This window comes from Trachinotus anak, unplaced genomic scaffold (genome assembly GCF_046630095.1).
Source record: "Trachinotus anak isolate AG129_WGS33_773 ecotype Australia unplaced genomic scaffold, CSIRO_AGI_Tana_v1 ptg000001l, whole genome shotgun sequence".
Lineage (NCBI taxonomy): Eukaryota > Metazoa > Chordata > Actinopteri > Carangiformes > Carangidae > Trachinotus > Trachinotus anak.
The window spans coordinates 11597420-11621272 of record NW_027273852.1 but is presented as its reverse complement, the minus strand read 5'-3'; the positions used below and the strand labels follow the sequence as shown (position 1 = coordinate 11621272).

Sequence of the window (23853 nt, the reverse complement as noted above, 5' to 3'; positions counted from 1 at the left end):
AAGTGGTTTATTATAGCACATCATCCAAGTTTCTTAGTTGAGAACTGTGGCTTCCTGGAGTCTCCCCTGGTTGCCTGGTAACCTTACAGTGATAACAAAACTCCAGCAAGTCACGGTGTCTGGCCACTGTTGACAAGAAATAGCTATATAGTAAAAGAAAAAACAGATACCGCATGCAAATTAGTGAGCTGCAGAAAGTGCTGCAAGATATATTTTTGAACTTTTAGACTCGCTCTTCTCCCCTTCCAGTATTTATGCTAAGCTAATCACCTGCTGTTTCCAGCCACAGACAGGAGAATGGTATTGGTCTCCCCATTTAACTCTTAGCAAGAAAGGGAATAACTTTCACAATGGGAAAAACCAATTGTGAAGGACATTTTCTTTTTGAAGGAAATGCAACCATGAAACAGTGTCAGCAGCAAGCCCTGTTTGAAAAAGTGCAATATCAAGGGCATGCTGTAATTACAATGTGTTCAATTTGGCCTGTGGAGACTTCAGTGTCTGCAGAGGACTAGAACCCACTGTCCTTGAAATGCAGCCACATTGTCTGAGTGAAGTAAAGAGGTTTCTAAAGGTGGGGTAAACTGCAGGAATGTGAGTGCATACGCCATTGTGTTGGTAACTGACGTCCACTTAAAGAGCAAATTCGCTCAATTTAGAGCAAGCTCAGTCACTTTGTGAAGGTCAGTCAAACCAGTAATAAGTGATTGTTTGAGTTGTTTTGGGAGATCACTCCTGACTGAGCTGATACCAGAGGACACGTACACGCTGGTTGCCAGAAGAAAAAGACAGGGTTGTGGTCCAGATTAAAGGTTACTGTTTTATCCTGTGGGGATGGAAAGGCCATCTTTCATTTCCCATTTAATAAGTGTGTGTGTTTGTGCACGTGAGTGTGGGTTTATACAGCTATGGGTATGTGAATGAGCAAAAATAGTCACTTATGAGAGTAAATAATCTTTTCTCAAGTTTAGGTTTTTGACCTTTGATAAACTGTTACATAAACCTGACAAATAAGGCTGATCAGAGGGGTTTTTTTAAGTTCACAAATTTATACCACTAAGAAAATGGATCTTTATCTTTGAGAGTTAAAGATTGCATTAGTGACTCTTTCTAAACTTATGCTCACCAGAGGAAAAAACTTACAAGTTCTCCAAGAATGTTGCTTTACATGCACTGCAATAGAATATAGTAGCAAATGTCCAGTGCCCTCACTATCATAAACTACTGTACAGTACCATTGTCTTGAAAGTAATGCTTCATGTGATGCAAGTAGGTGAGGAAGGTGTTTATAATCAATATGTGTGAGCAAGTCATGTTCTTAACTGATCCTCTGGCAGTGTGTTACAAATAAAGACTAATACCTCAGTTTGGGGGCAAATAAGTAACAACCCCCAAATATTACCTCTTAAGACCTACAGGCAGAACAATCATCCATCCATTTAAGAGCTTGCAGTGAGGACACTGCCAATTTGACCAATGATTCAATTCATACATCCAACAAGTTTACATGAAGGTTGCTATAAAATCAGAGTAAATGACCTGGGAGTAATTACACCACAACATGCAATATTCAGAAGGTAACATACACCCATTCGCAGTCAGTCCTACTGGTATGGCTGCACAGGGAAAGGGGGAAAAGTGGGAGGAGTGTGAGAAAAAGTAGTAGGGGGAGAGACAAGGGAACAAGAATGATTGAGAGGATGTGGCCACATACAAATCCATACAGTGATATACGTATCCAGCGTCCTGTTTCAATCCCTTTTCAGTCATATGACCCTGTAGTAAGTCAGTGTAATAGCTATGGCTCAGGGAGCCATGTGATTTAAAGACAAGAGTTTCAACCTGTGAATCTGGACAATATATCACTGCCTCCCCTCCTCTCTTTCCCTGCTTTATCTCCTCGCTTGGCTCTCTGTTGTTGTCTGTTTCAAGTTATTCCTCTCTCTCTCTCTCTCTCTCTCTCTCTCTCTCTCTCTCTCTCTCTCTCTCTCTCTCACACACACACACACACACACACACACAAACGGATAGGCAGACACACTCTCCCAGGCACCTCCACTCCTCACCCCTGAGGCTCACACAATAAGAGCTTAATGAAAAGGTACTTTACACTGGCGGCTGTGCACTGGGGAGATATCTTTAAATGTCACTGTTAATGGGAGGAATTAGCGGAGGGGCAGGGTGTTCTGTATCTGTGTGTGAACGTGAGCATCCTGATGACTGTGCATGATACCGGGTTAAATGAGTTATAGTTTATTTGTCCTACTCTGTGTGTGTGTGTGTGTGTGTATGTGTGTGCCAGTTCACCACAGTTCATGTGCTTGACCTACACTCCCCAGGTCTCGGCTCTTGGGACCCCGGCTTGATTACAGTGCATCACTACCGATACAGCACTGACCCTGCTGTGACCCCCATAAATTAACCCCACTGCATGATGGGAGCTCTCAAAATCAGATGATGCCGATCTTCTTGATCTGATTGATTTAACTACAGCCATAATTCAGCATATCATTTATTCTCCCCTCGTCTCCTTCCTTCGGATTGAGTATCTCAGTGGTACAATGTATCACAGCTCCAGTGAGCCTTGAAGACCACAGCGAGAAGGATTGATGTTCTTCCAGGGATCTTTGCTGAGATGGTCTGCTTAATGGTTACAGTAACACTTTACATACTTGATAGACAGGTGTTGAATGACATGTATGAAAAAATGAATGAACGAATGAATGAAAGTTGAAAAAGAAGGCAGTTCATGTTGCAGCAGTCTTGTAATCTCAGTTGATGAAAACATGATACATGAAGGTGGAATGATAGGCACTTTCTCAAACTTTGATTTTACACTGGGGCACAGTGGACAGATCCAGTGCAGAATTTATCACTTTTGACCTTTTCCTGAACTTTACTCTGTCTCTGGCAGATATTTGCAGAGCCTTGTAGAGAGGAGCATGACTGCTGGAGAGAGAGGGATAAGTGTCCAAGAGAGAAAGGAGGAGGGTTGTTTAGGAAGGAAGGAGGTCATGAGTGTGAATGTCTGTGACTTGGTGCCTCCTTCATATCAAAGCAGCTTTTTTGGAGCCGATAGCAGAGCTGCAAATGGGCGAATAACACAATTCACAGCGACACAATCTGTACATTTTCTATGACCCCAGGTTAACTGAATTTACAATGGATCATTCAAATAGCAACTTGCAAACACTTGCTAATGAATGGCACTCCTTCTTTGATTGTCTCACTTAGGCATAGATTTCAGATTGCCAGGAGATGCACAGATGTGTTCTGTGATCAGAAGTAGAGCAAGCCACCACAGGGAGAAAGGGAGAGATTCACACGTGACTGGTAGACTGCAGAGTGTGTCTGCAAAGTCATCTGAGGTCGGCCAGTCTGTGTGTGATGAGGCAGATGATGCAGAGTAAGGGCTTAGGCCGAGTACAGCACAGTGCCACACGGGGCCAGGCTCGCACACAGAAACACCTTGCACACTTGATTAGATAGTGATTGAACCTTGGCTTTATTTGCAAATAAAAAAAGCTATACAGAGAGTGCCAGATGGAGAGGTAAGCTACATGGTAAAATATTTAGAGTCTACAGCCATGTAATAGTGTTTTGATCTTAATTCAAATGTCAACATATTAACATGCTAACAACAATGCTAAAGTTAGCATAATGTTTATCTTCACCATGTTAGTTTAGGGTGTAAGCATGCTGACATTTGCCACAACATGAATGTGTCTGTGCAGAATTTTGGGGATTTCGGAGCAGCCCACTGAGCAGTTGTAGAGATATTTCAGTCTGGACCAAAGTGGTGGATCTACATTAGAGTATTACATTGAAGTTTTGATATTCGTAAGACGATATACTTGTGGCTTTAAGTACCAAAAACCATCTCAGTGTCAGAGCCTCTCCTCTGATTGGCTGACTGTTTTCTGAGTGATCGACTAAAAATATAGCAGATTTCAGGTGAACACTCAGAGAAACCAAGTCCTGTAAGATTGGATGGTGCTTCTGGGTGGGCTGGCTGGGCGGTGACTGCTTTGTTGTGACATCACAAAGTTATCACATCAAAACATTCCTAGACCTGCTTTTTAGGAAAAAAAAAAAGACATGGAAATCTCACTTTAGACACTATGGGGCCTTTTAAATTTTAACTAAACTGGTCAGGTACCAAGTGAGAGGCAATAAGGCTGTCAAGAAAGCAGTGATAACACATTTATTGTAAAATAAGTCACTGTTGCTGATGATCTCTTTTTTTTTTTTATTGCAATTACAGAGTAAGACAGTGATGACATGAGTGAGAGAAATTGAAGAGAAGAAACTGGTATGGACCAGTGTGATTAGCCCTGTAAGCAGCGGCTGGTGCTGTTCTATGGCTGAGCACACTAACAAAGCATACAGAAGAGAGGAGGACAGGGAAGGAGAGGTGGGGGACTGAATCAGAGCTACCCTGGCCTCCCTCCAGCCCCATCCCAGGCACAGTCTGGGCAGTGTATTGGTTCATGTGAACACACCACTCCTATAGGATGAGAGGTGACTGCATCTAGGCACTGGATGCAGCTCAGATTCCATGTTAGCCAGGATTTGACTTCAATCCCAGTTCTTCAAAGGCTGTATGAGGCATTTTTTTTTCCCACTGTCCTGTTGGATCCAGGGGCAGACATATCCCTTTCATCAGGAGGTGCTTTTCTCTGACAGCACAGATTAGTGAGAAGCAAATGCATTTAGAAATGCCATACTCATTTTCCTTGCTCACACACTGAGCCTTTACCATGGTTTGCATTAATAAATGGTTCATCCAAGGTCTTCTACAAGTTGTTCCACTAAATTCAGTATATGTGATTTTATGTAAACTCACATTAGGAGTGCTAAGTACAAATGATACCAACAGCTTTATGCAGGTGCAGAGGAACAGCCACTTTAGATCGGTTTGATCTCTACTTTTAAATCAATAGAATTTAATGAGAAGCTAGGGGACAATGAGGTGGGGACAAATAGGGAGACAAGGAAAGATAAGGTACCGTATGTCCAGCTCAGACTGGTGTTGACAGCAGGGATGCTTGGTGAGAGAATCACTTTGGGCTGGGCCTCTCTGCTGGAGTGTGGAGCCTCGGTCTCTGTCCTGGAGTTCCTGTAAATCCTGCCTTCTGCTGTTTACACTAGGGCTGACGCTTATGTTACAGGGGCCAACTCCTTCCATCTGGAGGAAACAGCCTCATGGGTTTGGTGCTGATCTAGATACTGCTTGAATTTAACACTCTGATTTGATCAAACATGTCAACAGCATGTTTGATCAAACCCCTGCTAAATCCCCTTTCTTAAAACAATGTATAGTTTTTTGATATCTCTAACTATGGTGCCCTGCAGCCATGCTTATAGTGACAATGCTATCGTGCTGATGATAGCACTGTAATGTTTACACCATGTTCATCATCTTAGTTTATAGTGTTAGCTAACATTTGCTTATAGCAATAAAGACAAACTACAGCTGATGGAAATGTCATTAGTTTTGCAGCTATTTGGTTATAGACCAAAGTATTCACATACATAAATGTAATATATGTACAGATATTGAATTTCTATATGTGAAATATATGTACATAAAAAATAAAAACATATATGTAAAAAATATATATGAAACCTACTAGAAATTGGAACAATTTATATATATAATACATTTCTATATGGGTGGTTAGTCAGAAATCTTACCTAATGGTGGCACCAGATGAAAAGTCAGAGGATCACCAAAGACAGTAGGATTCATTCTCTGAGGATCATGAATATCTGAACAAAATTTCATGTCAGTCAAAAAGTTGTTGAGATATTTCAGTCTGGACCAAAGCGGTAGACCCTAGGGATGACTAGCACTGTCATCCCTAGGGTCATGCTGCTAGCATGGTGAAAAATATGTTTAATATCTAAGAGAACTTCAAAATACAAATTTACATCACACTGCTTAAATAGGCAAAGTCTTTTAAAATCTGTTATGCTCTTAGAACTAAAGTAAGAAGAGTTAAACCCGCTGCGTGATTATCATCTCTACAGCCTTTTGGTCCTTTCCCAGGGAGAGCAATCATTCCCCATGCAAGAGATTCTGTAGACTGTGAGAGCATCAGGCATCAGTGATGCAACATCAGGGTAAGAGAAGAGAAGACAGCCACCCTAACAGACACAAATATATTTATGTTATGCACATATTCAACAATGTTTTCTTAACTGTTGTGATAGCACTGGAAGATGTTCTCCACAAGAATGTTTTAAATAATTCAGATTTGCACAATGTGGCAGAAGAGAGCGAAGGTTTAAAGAAGCTAATAGAAGGGCCCTGACATCAGTGGATTTTATCCCAACACAAACAAGTCTCCTCTATCATGAATTTGTATTCTGGATGTTTACATGCCCGGGTAAAAACTGCCTTCCCTGACAGGCACATTTCCTTTGAAGCTGGAGGCTGGGTGAACACGGAGATCCAGATTGCATTGGGAATATAGGCCAGCAATCCAGGATCATGGATATGGGAATAGGCCGTGTCCTTGGGAAAGTGAGCTGTGTTGATAGGCCACTGAGGGATTCCTGGAATGGAAATGGGGTGAGCCCATCGATCGAGAGAGTAAAACCCTGAGGCGGAGCAGAGGTGGTGATGGGTGGGGTGGGAGGTTCAAATGAATGATGGTATCTCCATCATCGCTCTAATCCCCCTGATTCCACAGACCAATTGAACACTCTGGAAAATTAACATTTGTTTCACCAGTCACCCCTCACACTGAATTCTGCATACTCAACCCCACTGACAGCAAATCATGGATACTTTACACCATTGCTGACTATTTTGCAGACCATTGTTTCAGATGTTTCAGATTTTTTAAATTGATTTTTTTTCACCTTCCAGGCCGCCATTAGTTTCCATTCATTCCTGAGAGGTTGAAAATCAATTGGCTGACTCTTGAGACTTTCGCTGGCTGTCCCATCCATCACAGTAAACATGAACTATGCATTTATTTTTGTCAAAGTTACAGTTGTCATTAGGCACAATGCAGACTAAACAAATGAATCAGCGATGATAATGAAAAACTGTACAGCAGAATGATGCAGAATGATTTTTCATATTTAAGTCAAACGTTTTGAAAGAGTCATTGACTTATTCCTTATATGTGTTTTTTATTTCCAACAAGTCCTCCAACCTGAACAGCCATATAGGTCATTTTTTTCAACCCTCTGATGCGACCCATAGGATTGTGTCCTCAAATAGCGCCCCTCTGGTGGCAGATGTACAGGACATTGGTTGTCATGGTTACAATAATAAACAAGTGGATTGTAATGAGAGCCGTGTACCTACTTTAATCGCCATGGTTACTATAATAACAGTCATGGCTCGGTTAGGTTTAGGCAGTAAAACTACTCGGTTAACTTTAGGAAAAGATCTTGGTTTGGGTTTAATAACTTCTTCCTCAACATTACATGATCTTTGTTGTCATGGCTACAATAATAACAACGAACGGTCATGGATAATAGAACATGGGAATCAAACATCACTCTCCCGTGAGATATTCCTGTGTTTTGTTGACCCATCCATCCATCTCAACCTCTTCCTAACGCGGACTCTAAATACTACGTCACAGCACCTTTCCCTTTTCTCCTGTCATAATTACTATGATGCTAGATGTCGCCTAAATACAAAAGACAACTATGGGTCATAATAACCTGCTGAAAATACGACCTATGACCTCGTTTTTTTACAGGTGGACAGTCTCTTTATTTCACTCCAGGAGATAAATGGAGATTATGTTGCTGCCGAAAAGTAAGAAAGATGCATGAAAAAGTCTGAAACTAATCGTTCAGCAGTTGTAAAAACAGGTTAAAAACAATGGTCTTCTACAATACAACAACTGTTAAATTAATTTTACATATATGAATACCTGGTATTACACAATCAAAGCTCCATACATATGTTACGTGATGACAACTGAGCTGACTCTATTCACTGATGAAGACTGTGAGATGTGGTTGAAAGCTAGTTACTGCAGTTGACAATGAGTTAATGTTATTCTGTTAAACTACTACTCCTGGTTTTAAGAATGATTCTTCCCATTAAAATGATAATTATATTTGGTAGCTCAAACTCAGATCATTCAATTGATACAAAATACATACTAATACAAACACAAGTGTGTATGCGACCCTGTATGCACACACACATATGATGTTTGCAGGTGCAAACACTGCACTTGCTCTTGAGCGGAACTTAAGACACACTTCTCTTGTCAATTCATTAACATCCACTCGGGACAGTAAGCCTAGGCTGAGGGTGTTGTCTTCTCTGACCAATCAGAGAGGCTGAACCCATCTCTTTTCCTCTCTGACGTCAGGCAGATGAAAGCGAGAGAGAGAGAGAGAGAGAGGGGGAGACTGAGAGAAAGAGAAAGACAGGCTGATGGTGAGTGAGAGCTTAAGGAAGAGTCATATCGGAGGAGTTGCATAGGGTCAGCTGAGTGGAGGAGGAAGGGAGAGGGGGAAGCGGAGCGATGTGGCAGTGGAAATGAGGAAAGAGAAGAGATGCAGAAAAATCAGCGAAAAGAGGAAAATAAAAGAGGAAAAAGCGAATATTGAAGAGAATCAGATGCGAATGAAGAGTGTGCATCTTAAAGCCACCTGTAAAAAGCGAACAGGAGATGAAAGAGATATGGTGACGGGATCACTTAAAGAAGTCCTTTTCCATGCTGACACAGTGCGTGGGAGGTGGGAAGGTTGTGGATTTGACACGAGTTGGCAAATGGGCATGTGCACAGTTGGATGATGTCACCTGTCTCTTTTCTCTCGCTCCATTCCTCCTCCTCCCCCCTCCTCAGAGGGTCTAGTCCACCTCTCTCCTCTTCCCTGTCTCCCTCCATCAGGAATGATGACAGGTGCAGAGAGACATTGCAGTGATGAGGCAGTGAACATCAGGCTGCTAAAAGGTCTTAACAAAAACTTAAAATGCACATTATGAATGAGATTTAAAAGAACCAACATTGTCAGCATCAGTTTAAGCTGCCTGTATGACTCATGGAAACAACACAGAATGTGGTTACTGTTTATAGTTTGAAGTCAGTCAGAATCAGAATGACTTAAAAAGCATTAAAGACAATCCTGGCACTGAACTTCCCACCTGGTTATTTTTTATATAAAATACTTAAAGAGACATTTATGCATTTTTTAGCTTATTCTGAATGACTCTAAAGTACTTCCAAGTGTCTTTGACAAGCCAGACAGGACAATGATTTAAAAACAGATATAAAAGGTTTTGATACTGAATGACTCACATATTATTAGCTTCTGAATTCCTAGAAACTTCAACAGAAAAAAAGCACGGGCCTCAGCTGTGCAAATTACCCCTGATGTAGCAAGAGCTATCAGTACAGTGGGATAATACAATCAATTCTACACATGCATGTACAGTGGTTTCAGAGAGGACACACACACGTTCACCAGTGTGGATAGTGGATGAGTCATGTCTGCCAGACCTTACTGTTACTGTGATGGCTCCAGATTTAAGGGCCAGTAATCTGCATTCATCTCACAGACATTCTCTCTAACTCCCCCCTCTGTCTCTGTCTCTCTACTCTGTCTCACGCTTGCCCTCACGGTACTTCTGTCTCCTTCACACACACACACACACACACACACACACACACACACACACACACACACACACTCACACACACATATACGCACACACGTGCACACACAAACACACAGGTAGGAAAGTGTTGGGAGCAGTGTCAAACTGACAACTCTCTGTTGCGCCCAACACACACGCCGTATGTTGTTGACTGGCCACCTCTCAGGTGCTGAACTAAATCAGGCATCCAGATCCAACCAATCAAATTGCAGATCAGGAAATAGTAACATGAGACTCTTGGCCAGGTTCCTATATCCATATGGCAACCAACAGAGCAGGGGGAAGCAGACACATACACCACAGGTAGGGTCAAACACTGAGCATCAAATTGAGAGGCTACAGTTAAAGGCAAACTAAACAATCCTCGCCGAAGCAGGACATCTATCCCCCGGTATGATCGCAGCATCCTGACATCCTGACATAATATGTGAGAGCAATGAGTGATGAATGAGGAGCGTTCAAGCACCCCTAGCAACGACACAACAGATGTTTGCCATTAGACCATCCGCAGTTTCAATTTCAGTTAATGTTCCTACCGAAATCCAGACCTCGCGCGGTGAACAGTTACCATTATGATCAGAGGTGAATCACAGAACAAGGAGTTCAAAAACATCAAGCAAATTGAATCTCCTTGTGTGAGCGCCTGTTGACATTTTGGCGATAAATCAGCAATTCTGTTAGGGACAAGACCTATTCCCTCACATCAGGAAAACATGACAGCGGTGGCCTGTGTTACTGACTGCGTCCTTGAAAAGCAGTTTAATACAAAAAGATTTCTCTATGTATTTTGTTAGCTTTTGAATTTTTGTTGGCAGCCTTTTTTTTTTTTTTTTTTTTTTTTTTTTTAGCTTAAACAAGTACACTCTGAAAAATGCAACACCATTAACATCACAACAAGAGGGAATAAAGACCTCTCTTTGTTGTGTTTGTGTTTGGAAAGCAGTTTCGCACGGTTAACCTCTGCCACAGGAAAATGGTTAAACTGCAGCTTTCATACACACAGCAGCAAGTTGGGGTGAGTTGTCCATGGTGCTGAAATTCAGTGCTGACAGTTTCCTAAGAATATGCAACATTTACTTTAAATTCCCTGAAATATTCAATATGTTATTGTATGATATTTTGGCAGAGGGACACTGGCTGCACTAAAACTAATTGGATTGGTGTTAGCTGAGCACTTTTCCCTCTCAACAACAAATTCTAGAATAAGCTGCCTCCCACCCAGCCTTAAGCACAAATTAATCAGGTAATCATCTCTTGTCTTACCCCAGTATACGGCCCATTAAAATTAAGCTACACTCTCTCGTCTCTTCGGTAGCGATCCATGCCATCCACGCTGACAATGATTAGTAGCTTTAAGGACGAGGATAAATACTGTAATTTACTTTCAGCACCCTAAGAGCAACTACAAGCTATCTTTCCTCCCCTCTCTCTCTCTCTCTCTCTCTCTGTCTGTCTGTCACACACACGAACACACAGAGGAAAATTGCATATAGGGCCATACTATAAGTCGTGTTTGTTTTAGACCCACTGACCAAACACAACACAACTGATAAGATGGGACCCACTTACAGGAAACAGGTACATGATATTGTTAAACCTGCGAGCACAAACCCCATGCTTGCTCAGCTGCTTTCCACTTGTTCATAAGCTTAAGCCTGACTAGATTTCACTCGTGATGTCAACGCTTTCATTTATAAGTAAAAGTCCTGCAACAAAAATCCTATTCAAGGAAAATCACACAAGTATTAGCAGGAAAATGTTGCTAAAGTTTGATAGTAAAAGTACTGATTTGATCCTTTTGAAGTATATACTATTGCATATGACATCATTAGACTATTAAAACTGAAGCATCAGTGTTTTACAGCTGCATTTTCGTAGCTGCTGGAAGTGGAGCTAGTCTCAACTACGCTATATACAGTTTTATTTACAGGGAGGAAAGAAGAAAAAACAAAGCTGTGATACACAAATCTGTTTTCAGTCTTTGATCTTTTTCTCTAAACTTTGATTTTTGGTGAGACATTGAATCATTTGAATATTCATTGAAATGAAACTATAGGGGAAGTTTAGAGGGAAAAATCACTATTTTGCTGTTAACATTTGATAGATATCTGAAATGGGACCCCATCCTCTACTTCAGAGTCACTTTGGATAAAAGCATCTGCCAAATGAGTAAATGTAGATGTAAATGTAAATCTACACACTGCTTTTTTATAAGATGGTTTAATCTTTAAAAGTGTAGTTTTTTTTTTTTAAAGGTTTTTATAGTATCCATTGTGTAAAGTTAATCTTAAAACTAGTAGCTAAAGCAGTCAAATAAATGTAGTGGAGTGGAAAGTACAATAGTTCCCTGTGAAATGTAAATAAAGAAAATACTCAGGTAAAATACAAATACCTCAAAATTGTACACCAGTACTGTACTTGGAGTAAGTGTACTTAGTTACTTTAGCCTACATTATGTGTAGGAAATGGACCAGATCAGTGAATCTTAATGGCTGTATGGAAGCGTGATGACTTAACTGCATTATTGTTCTTGTGAATGGACTCACATCTCTCCTGCACCAAAAACAAGATGTCGCCAAAAGTGTGTGTGTGTGTGTGTGTGTGTGCCCTGCCAAGATAATATCTGGCGACTATTACTCATACAGAGCCGAGAGGATAGCCAAAACACCCTTAACCACCTTTATGTGTGCCTGGGCTCTCTCTCCCTCCCTCTGTGTGTGTGTGTGTGTGTGTGTGTGTGTGCATATAGGCAATAAGCTGCTCCGCCACTGCGCAACGATGGAGCTATCGCAACGATGGAGATGACGCAAACAGACCCAGCTCTCCAAAAAAGTGTTTCAAGACGAACATGGCGGCAACTTAACCGCGGTCCAAGATGACAATGGCCAACGGGAGAAAGGATTCTAGGCTTTCCGCCCAGGGACGGGACAGTGCATCGAAAGGACTCGTCGCTCTCCTTTAAGTGAATCTGCGAACCAAGCGGCGGCAGACGCGCAGCATCAGCACCGAGAGGCTCGCAACAGCTGGTCTCCCTGCACCCCCCGACGAGAGAACGAACCCGGGGAGGGACGGTAAGGGAGAGGGGGGCATGCGGTCAAAGAGGACGCCGTTTCCCCCCGGAGAGCCATGGAGAACCGGGATGCGGCAGCGCGAAGCTTAATGTGTGCGGGCGCGCTAATTGGATCGGAATAGCACCAATTGCTGCGGGCGCGATAGAGGAGCGCCCTGGACCGGCGGAGGCACGGCACCCCACCGTTACAGAGGAGAACCGACCGGACTCCATCCCCCCCCCACCCCCCCACCCCCCCCCCCAAGTCAATGAGTATTGTGGCAGAGCAGCCCCCGCGGTGGAGTCGGCCAGGGCAGCACTTTTCTAAAATATGACCAGGGGTGCTTGGATGCGTCGGCAGCATGATGAAGGCTTAAAATACTGGTTTGCACCCCGAGAGAACGAGAAGCCATTTACCGAGTCGGAGCGGGCCCAGAGATGGCGACTGTCGCTGGCCTCTCTGCTGTTCATCACCGTCCTGCTCTCTGATCACTTGTGGTTCTGCGCCGAGGCGAAACTGACGCGAACCCGAGACAAGCGGTCGGACGAGGGGCTTGCAATTACGGACATGGGCGAGTACCCAAACTCCCTCCACCGACACCATACCCCAACATCACCTGACCCCCACCGTCTCGCCAGAGAGCAAGATGTTATTTTTCTAGGGAATTCTACCAAATCTCTGTGGCGGATGGACGCCTGTCACCCTGACAGCCTGTCCAAAGACTGCTTTACTTTCACGGACGCGGAGACCGTGTGCCTGGGCCTCTCCGGTGGAGGGGATAAGGGGACACAGTTGGCGTACGTGAATCTGAGCGATTTGTACCTTTCTTTTTGTAATTCCTACTCACTTTTGGATTTGTTTTACGGGTTTACAAGTCCGGTCGATTTGAATTGCACCCTGGATATGGCCATGGGGGTGGATCTGCCGGGATGCAGCGAGTGCGTCCGGGCTTATCAGCGTCTTGACCTGGAGGCGGAAGAGAACTACCGGGAGTTTGAACTGCTGGTTCAGAAATACGAGACGGATGTGTACTCGGTGAGGACGTGCATGGAGGAATGCAAGGTAGGACTGACGAGGCTGGGTCGCGCACACGCATGCACGCAAGTGTATTCAAGGGGGTGGGTTCACAGTCGTCATGGCAACCGTTGGGCATATCTGTCAGTATTTATTTTTTATTTATTTATTTATTTATTTATTTTTTTTAGTTCAGGCTGCCAGTAGGCTGCCTGTGCTTTCACTGCATCATTTGGCCTGTCAGGGTTTGCACAGGTGCACAGCTACACCTCACGGAGGGACCAGAGGAGAGGTCACCGGATGTTCTCGGGGCCATTCATCAATTTCTCTGTCCACAATCTTTGCTTCTGCTTCTCAGGCTTTCTAAGTCTTTTGTGAGCTGTGACTGTGGAGGTAACATTTGGAGTGAGGTCCGTGGCTTGCACCACAGCTCTATGAGATGAGGGGAGAGAGGGCTGCTGAGTGGTGCTCATTTCAATATTGTTAATAGCACGCTGGCGATTTCTACACCTAATCCAGGCTTTGTATTGTCCCCGGTTTGCTTGTTGTTCCAATAACATGGCAGCCTTAGAGCACATATCTCAGGCCCTGGAGTACATATTGTGCTCGTCAACAGCGTTGCATAGCTGGGTCTACATCATCTATACACAGGCACACACCGTTGGTCTTGAGTTACTTTAGGCAACAAGGCCCACTCAGCTGTGCTGAACAATGAAAACCTACCTGCAAACAGAAACAGTGGGGACACAGTGGTTAAATTACACTTCAATCTGTTTCATTTGTTGTGTGCTGGACTGCTGCGAAGGCTCTGTCTCCTTCCACCTGATTAGCTAAATCAGATGTGTTCATGAGCTCTTCTTTGGCTGAACACTCCTGAGAGATGAACAGGATTTAGAATCAGCAGTACTGAAAGCAAGGGATGTTGTTAATGACAGTCGGGAGTATTCCTGACAAGGGAAGCGGAGATTTATGATGAGCCTGGCTTATACTGTATCTGGTATACATGTAGTGCATGCATTATCATACTGCATAAACCATATCTAAAGCTATATTTGTGTTCGGCTGATTCAACTTTTCACCTTTGCTGCACCACATTTTCGATTGATGCACCACACCATGACAAGTTTTCTCATCTTAGACATTAAGCTTTTTAAAAAAAATGTATAACAGTTGTTACCAAATGCGTATAAGGCCAAGAGAGGTGCATCATCACCATGACAACATTACAACACAGGTCAGGGGATAAACTTTCAAAAGCTGGAAATCTTCCCTCAAAACTGCCCAGATAATGATCCTGCAACCCACAGTCATTTCTGCAAGATGGATGTTGCACAGTGGCAGATGGTCAGGGAGCTGGGCTGTGAGTGCTGGTAATCCATGTGTGTGAAGAGGGAGAGTTACTGGGAGGATGTACTGTGGATACACCTTCACACTGGAATCATACGGTGTTCATATGAATGTTAACCATGAGTCATACCTTATTGTTATGCTTGTTTGTCAGATAGTGTGTGCATGCATGAATGTACAGTATGTGCTGTATGTTTGTGCATGAATCTATTTCCTATAACATCCTATAGCTGCTTCCTTCTTATGCAATCTAATCAGTAGTGTGCATTTGCACTGCTACTCTTTGCTAATGTAATAAGACTCAGTCAGGGCTACAGCAGCCTCTTAGCCCCTTTAGCCCAATCTGAATTGCTAATCTGCTTCAGTGTTCGTGTGACCTTTGTGAAAGCACAGCACCCCAGGCCTGCATCACAAACCACTGCTCTTTTAAGAACCACTCTGTTGGACAGTAAAAAGATAGTAGACAGCTTGAAACAATAATTATTCACTATTAACTCTTAGCTTTCTTGTTTCTCTAATCTCAGGCCTCTCCACTTAAAACAACCGCTCAAGGTTTCCTTTCAAGCTGTCTGAGTGAATTGGAATTGTAACATGATGTTTGTGTTGGATGTGGCTGTGTGTTGTCAGTGCTGTGCAAGGTTGGGTGATTGAAGAACAGCTTAGAAATAAGGTGAAAAGAAAGGAGGAGAGATAATGGACCAAGTGAAGTAAGATTAACAGGTGGATTTAAAGGAGGTAACAGAAAAAATAACTATGGTAAAGGCGGGTAAATCGGCAACACTATCAAAGCATATACACGTTATACAGACACATACTGCACACATCAAAAGACAGAACTAGCCCACCACTCACTATGAGCAGATGTAAACCGTGGGTTGTTATCGTCTTTAAAAACAGTAGTTTTCACCTGGATGGTGAATGGCACTGAGCCTGCCTCGTTTACTGTCTGAGAGTGATGTGTTACTTAAGTTTGCCAGTCAACTAAACTGGAAAAATAAAATCCAAATTCAATACAAAACAAGCAAACAATTTACATGCGTGGATATTAGGTTGGTGCAAGTGAAGGAGACATTGCAGAGAATAAAACATAACGTTTTGCAAAGTTGACTTCAAAATGTGACCAGACTTCACTGAACAACCTGTCATGTAAGCTAAGTTATGGGATTTGAAAAAGGTGTGTGAGAGCGATGAGACTGTGTAAAGTGAGCGATATAGACATTAAAAAAGACCGCGGGGAGTCCTGATGTGATGCAAATTGGTGTATAGAGGATAAATTATTTGAGGCAGTCTGGTTGTTCTTGCTGAGATATGTGTGATCTGAGGAGGCCGATGCAGGATCTGCTTCACTGGACAGACCTCCTTCATGTGTGGTATAAATACAAAGAAGCTTGACATTGCCTGTGGCCAAAATGCTCAGAGGTGCCCTTTCTTACCCATCAGTATCGATGACATGTTTTCACAAGCTCCCATTGTTGTTCAGAAACTATTAAAACACATGAGCGAGCCACATCGTTGAACTAGGTGACATATTCCTTCCTTTCCATGGATGCAGGCACTAGTTTATTTTGAGTCAATCCACATACACTGTCCTGCTGCTGTAAATACCCATCAGTGCTCCAACTGTGTATCCATCCACAGCTGAAAACAGTCTCCTATAATTGTACTACTACTAAGCAAATTTTCTTGGAAATTTACATTCCCAGAGGAAACAAATGAACTTGGTGCTGAGAGCCACAGACAGAGGAGGGAAGTTGCTCTGGTGGCTGTGGCTGTTTCTTGCTCTGACTCGGACTTGTGGCTCCCAGGCTCCATTTCCCGAGAGTAGTGTACAAATCCCAAATCCTGTGCTAAATTAACAGTCCCAGACCATAGCCACCACATCTACTATTAAATTACTCTAAACCCAAACAAGATCATTTGATAGGCCTTTTTCACTGAGGATACTTTGACGCGTCGCAGCAGGAAAAACACTTGTGTGAATAATAAAATGAATGATGGCCGAAGTCCATTTAGCTGCTGCAGTTTCAGGGTCCTGAACCCTTCCCTGAACCTAACCAAGTTGTTTTTGTGCCTTAACTTAACCAAACCATTGTAATATTACAAATGGTTAGTTATTTATTTTTCAACAGTGATTTTTAGCAATTTCTCTGTGGCATGTCTCCTGCTGCCAATATGGGCACTAATTTAGGATTTGGCCCTGTGGGGTGTATCAGAGGGGAGGTACAAACAACCCATATGGTCGATTAGGCTGCAGGAGTTGTTGCTACTGTGACGCACCAATAGAACAGAGACATGCTCAATGTTATTAGTAACACCTGTGTGCTTCCTGCTATCATGAGTCAAAATGTTTGCTGTGAAAAAGCTCTATTGCTGCACGCTGTTGGCGGCAGTACCTAGCCTAGTGCTACATAGTGCTCCCCTCGAAACCCATGTCAGGACATTAAAAACATCATGACAATAAAAAAATAACCATGTTCATAGTAGCCTTGTAAGGTTCTCAGTATCGGATGTTTTCAGAACCTCCAAGTTAGAAGAATGACAGCATCAGAGAAGCTGTAGGCATGCAGACAGGTAACATTAAAGAAAGTTCACATTATTATGAACAAAACAAGGCTTTTTTTGGCTTCAGTCATCAGCTGCACTGACAAAGATCAGTGAATCTTGATTTCAGTATTCAAGAAATTTGAACTTTTGCTGCAGTGTGGCTTGTGCAGTAAACAGGATCACCAACAGAAACAATCCGAAATAATGCAGGAGGGATGTGGAAAAGCTAAAAAAAAAAAAAAAGCTCTGAAGTTTTTATGTGCATGTGCTTGGCAGAAATCTTGCAGACTCATATGGTGCTCCCTGTCCCTCTCTTGCCTTCACCTTTTCCTCTTGTGTTCTTTACATCTTTTGATCTCTGTATGTACCTATATGTAACACACACACACACACACACACATGCACGCACGCACGCACACACAAAGAGCCCCATATGCAGTGTTTCCTGCAGGTCCAGACCTGACTGTCCCTTCCGGTGTAATTTAATTTGCACTCCCATAATTCTCTGCTTCTCTGGTGGCTGTGTCTCCAGGGCTCTGTCTCAACATGTTGATGTCCTTTCTCCCTCCATCTGTCACTGTTTCTCGCTTACTTTCACATCCTCACATCCTCTCCCTCTTTGTCTTTCTCCCATCAGTGTCAGAGCTCTGAGGAACCAACATCACACATACACACGTGTCCGGTATCTGTCTCCACATCACTTCCACTCGTCACTCCCTCCTCCTTATGGACTCTCTTACCACTGGGGGCCTCGGTTTCTCTGTCCCTCTCCCCTTCTGGAAATATATGAGTGTTGAGCTCTCTTTTCTGGCTGGAGTGATAGATACTGATCTAGGTTAAGGTCCTTTCCTTCCCTTCAATTACAGTCCTGTCCACACAGATCCCACTGTGTGCTCTTTCACCCAGCCTCTCTGGCCCTCTGCTTATTAAATCACCTCTCCTCTATCACTCTCTGTTTCTACAAGACTATTTGGCTGAGCCCTCATTTAATTTAGCTGTTTAGGTTTCTGTGTTACAGTAGCACTAAACACACCATGCAGCTGAGACGTTCATTTTTCAGGTATTGGGTCATAATCCAAAGCACTGAGCAAATAGAAATTTTGAATGTGAAAAATCAGAGCAACATAAAGTGATTACAGTTTATTGTATACTTGAACCAAATTTCATGGCAAAGTTGAGATTGAAAGTTTATTCTTGAGCTTGGAAACAATCTCATCACTATGTCCATGAGTAGCTGTTCTGGAGCTTTGATTGTATTACATGATCTTCCTCAGTTGATGAAGAACTGTTGAAATATTCCACTGTGACCCACAGTGTCATATTTCTGGTGGCGCTAGTTGCAGAGTCAGTAGGTTACCACAAATGTGTGTGCAAAATTTCATGGCATGTCTTCCCAAAATTTGTCAAGGTAATCGAACAGTCGACCAACTGAGGTCTGCTTGTGGCTGTGAAAATATTTAGCTACAAATAGCAAATCACAACCAGAGCTATGTTGTGCATTACCCTCATGTACCAACGTCTTATGTATGCCATGATATTTCAGCTCAAAATGACCAAATAGACATATATAAATATATATATTTATACTATCATATAAATATATTGTATCCTACAATACATCTGGGACGACTAGACATTCATAGGTAGTAATATTATAAGAGGACACAACATACATTTCTGTAAATACATTTTGTTTTAGTACATATTGTGCAACTCTGCACATTTGTTGAAACTGACAGTTTTTATATAAATGAAATGATTAAAGAGGCTTTAACACAGTACATAATGTACATATTGTTCTGCTATCAGCACAGACAGCGTGGCCCCACTGCAAGTTCTGCACTTCTCTCTCTCTCTCTCTCGCTCTCTCTCTCAAATTCAATTAGGGCTCTATTGCTTCTCTACGCAGCTCAAATAGATCCAGGGAAACTCCCCTTCATATGAGCTGCCAGTGTTTGTTTCTCCCCAGGCAGGAGATAAGGGAATGCGTCTGTTCGAGAAGAGCGCAGCAGCACTCCCATGGAAACGCCTCCTCGTCGTCCTCTATTCCCCATCTACGCAGCACAATGAGACCGTACAGCTCCCACCTTCTCTGCCATGGGCCTCAGCTCCTATCAACACACACCCATTTCTTTCTCTCCACACCCCCAACCCCCCCTTTTTCTGTAGGCCACTACTCTGAAAAAAATCCTGTCCCTCACACAGTTAATATATGAATAAGTGATGTCCTGTTTCTCTGGTGCGTGGGTACTGGTTGGGTCTGCTAAAAAAGTCCAAGACTACAGTATGTGCTTGTCCGATGTACATGTGTGTGATCGTGTTTTGTGCCTGTGTGCAGGAACAAGCTGCATGCATCCAGGAATTCACTGATTGCCACAAAGAGATAAAAGTTGCAATTAGTTCTTTAAATGTATCCAGTTCAGTCAGATCTATGACATGAACAAATTATGACTTTTTGCTGTCGGTCTCTCCTCCTCTCTTTCTCACTGTTGTGCTTACATGAATGATTTGTTGAGTGGGTGATGTGTTATGTTTGATTTTCTGTGACAGAGTGAAGAGCGAGAGAAGGGGCTAGAGAGAGCGGAAATGGCTGCTATTGATAACTGACTCCATACAAAATGCATTAAAAGCTGGGGACATAAAATCGTTAAACATCAGGCATTTATTTATTCAGGAAAATGATCATTTCAAATGTTTAACAGACCATATCTATATAAAGTAGTTTGCATCCTCATAGCTTTAGAGCAGTAGTGCTTCTGTGCAGAAGATTTTGCACTTGATGGTGAACAAAAGGAAGATGACAACTGGAATAACAAAATCAATCGTATTAGGAGACCGATTTTAAAACAAACTGTCTGAGGTACGCCAGTACCATCATGACAGCCCCGCTGTGTTTCGCATTTCTGGTCTGAAGTTCTCCTTTGTTTTGAAATGCACGTGTGAATTCAGCTCTCTCTGTAAGCATGACATTGATCTGTAGACTGAATTTATTTGGAAGGAAGAGAGACAGGCTTTTCAATGGGATGAGTCATTGATAAAAATGGAATCCATTTAATCAGAACTTCATTGAAGCAGCTCCGTGGAAGCCATTTATAGGGCGTGAAGTGCAAGTGTGTGCTCTTTAGACACTATTTTTAGAGTGATGTCAGTAAGCTGTTTAATGGTGTTGTAAATATTGGATGAGAAATGGAATGGAGCAGCACATCACACCTCATTTACAATGTCTCCTCCAGGTAAAGGCATCTCAATTATGACTGATAGATTAGGCTGATAACTAATAACTGGTTCTGATCAATGTACATGTGCCTTACTGCATATACTGCTGATGCTGCTGTATATGATTCAAGTTGACTGCAGCTTTTTGTCGCCTCCCCCGGCTACCCCCGCTGGCTCTTATCCATTTTTCTTTCCAAGTGAGAAGGGATTTATCTTAAACTAGCCTGTTTTATTAAATCTTCAAGCACTTCCTGTTTTCATACAGGAGTGGTTGGTTTGTTCCCCTGAGCTTGACTTCTGAGGCAGCACATCCTTTCAAGCTGTTTACAAATCCTGGGCTTGTGAAAATCTAAGCTAAATGTAAAGCATATTAACCATAACTTTAACCAAGCTGAGACTAAAAGGCTCATTGACTCATCACTTATAGTGTTTAATCACCATATGGTTGCAACTCAACCTGACTCCACCCTACCTGATTCCACTCTCTACCCACCTCTACTCGACTCCACTCACTCTTGGTACCAGGTACTTGTTTTTCCACTGCAGACAGTAACCTGTCTATGTGGCGTCCAAGCTATTTTGACATTATCTTCAACATGATACACACATGAACAATGGATGGATACCAAACAGAGAAATGTCTGCACCTCCTCAGTGGACCATGACATGGTTTTCCGGGTTCCTGTACTAAAAGTATAGTACAAATGGCGTGTTTGCCCAGAACGTCCTATCTTGCACAATGATGATGCATCGGTGGCAATTCTCTCTGACCCATCAGTAGTCTGCAGTGTTTTCACATCACATCTTGGAATCATGTCTGCTTGCTTGGAACCTTAGCCGAGGTGAAACCAAAAAAAGGAACCAGGTACCAGCTTTTATCGACAACTGTTGCCTGATGGAAAACCAAAAAAGGAAAGTAGAGTCGAGTTGAGCCGTCACCATGCAGTGGAAAAGGGCTTTCGACCACTTCATGTGTCTCGGACAGATTGTTTAGCTACAATATCACAAAAGCTCAATCTACATGCAAATGTTTGCAAATGAAACAACAAATGACAAGAGATGCATTCCAGCCAGAAAGATGTGTATCCACCTTTCCAAGATGCATATAATCTTTTGTCCTCCCAAGCGTAGGGTTGGGTATGGTTTGAAATTAATCGATTCTGATTCCGATTCTGATTCTGATTATCGATTCTGGTTTTTATGGATTCCCTATTTCCGTTCCAAAATGGAAAGATGTTTAGAAAAGAAAAAGAACAAAAATTCTTTGAAGCGTTAATCGAACATTCACAAAATACATAGAATCACATGGTTAAATTGAAATCAGAAGTAAATCCTGCTCCGGGTGGACTGAGCTGGACCGGTGCTCTGTAGCTGAGCTTTATGTTACTGTATGACAGCAGCAGCAGCAGCAGCAGCATTAAACACTGCACAGTCTTCCAGATCGAGGCTGTGCTGCTTTAAATGTTTTCTCAGATTTGATGTGCTACCTGACTAAGATAATTAGCTTTCCCACGTTTACCGCGGTGCATTTTTTCACACTTTTGCGACGTTAGCTGTGCACGCTAGCTCAGTTTTTAGTTAGTTAATTGTATTTTGTAAATTTTAAACTGTTGGAGCCTCCAGGGTGCACCGGCTCTGCTCTCCCTCACCTGACGCAGTGTATGCACGTATATAAACAAACAGATGTTTTCCGAAGGATGCGGCTCCTCCATTGAGACAAAGCTGCTGTTGCGTTGATGTGTGATGCAGGACATAGACAGGTCCTGATCATGGCTGTAGCTGTAACAGTATGTCGTAGTAGATGTGCAGAATAAACCAAAATTCTTTTTTTTCCCGGGTACTCGGTTTGTCGCATTTTGGAAGTAGTTCTAATTCAGAACCGAGTTTCAATCCCTAACCCTACCCAAGTGTAAGTACATAATTAAATGGTGTGTAGAAGTCGCGACTTACAGGGCCTATCCTGTGTGATAATGGAAGCTGACACTGAAATTACCATCTGGGTAGCTGTCAAATCGAAAGCATCAGGAAGAAAGTAGGACAGTGATTTTAACACATGAGGCCATACAGAAGACATAATGTGCTGCTATGGCACTTATCTGATCCCTGATCAGTACAACCACTGAATAAGCTATGTGGATGAGAGAGCTCTGATCAGTTATCAGTGAGGGAGCAGCGTGAATGAGACCCCTGCAATCATGTGCAAAGCTTTTGCCTTAGCTAAGGTGCTAATGCTGTGAGTATACTACCGAAATGCTTAAGTTATTCTTCTTACCACCACCCTCCAGACCGAAGTAGTGCCGACTCTGATTTTCATATAGCCCGGTAAAAACTGCAATCAGATCTGGGATCTGGCTATAACCAAAAGTGTATTAAACTGCATCTGGATTTTATCTTCATTTGAGACACTTGAAATGGGGTCTGAGACAAGGGAAGAGAAGATAAGATCAAAAAGAAACAGCAGCCACAGTGAAGGTGTGCCGAGAAAGCTACAGTGTGAGCGCTGGCAGAGAGACAGAAACCAGTCACAGTTCCCAGACTCTGGTGACATTCTCACATTACTGAGTCATCATCATCATCAGCCGCTCACAGCATGTCCTGATTCAGAGAGAGCAGAGCAGAATGGGGAGAGAAGACATGTACATGCAGTCCCATGTCTATAAACTCACATGCTGTACTGTCCTTAAACCGCATGAGCAGATACTATAGCTCAAGCAGCAAACACACAGACACACAGACACACACACACACACAGGAGAGAACCTGACAGCGATCAGGTGATGACAAATGAATGCTTAGATCAGAGGGAATACTCAGTGGTGTGTGCAGCATGATGCGTGTCAGATCCCCTGACATACAGTATTTTCCCTTGGTTTCGTACAAACAATTCATCTGAGCACCTGGTCCTACCTAATCCTTTCTATTTTAATCAGGCTAGTGTTTCTTTCAATGGATGAGAGTGTGTGTGTATTTGTTGAGCGAGAGCGCATGTGTGCATGCATGAGTGCATGTTGGCATGGCGGCATAGTGGGATGCTGC

The 23853-nt window shown here is 42.7% G+C and overlaps 1 protein-coding gene across 1 annotated transcript in view; it reads left to right on the top strand.

Annotated features, from left to right (window-relative positions):
- The window catches only part of LOC139620680 (NALCN channel auxiliary factor 1), a 94447-nt gene that overhangs the window by 3600 nt on the left and 66994 nt on the right, over nucleotides 1-23853 (top strand). The window contains exon 2 of the mRNA XM_071476454.1: nucleotides 12396-13758. Within this exon, the coding sequence (XP_071332555.1) occupies nucleotides 13027-13758 (732 nt within the window). The 5' untranslated portion in view covers nucleotides 12396-13026. The remainder of the gene's footprint in view (nucleotides 1-12395; nucleotides 13759-23853) is intronic.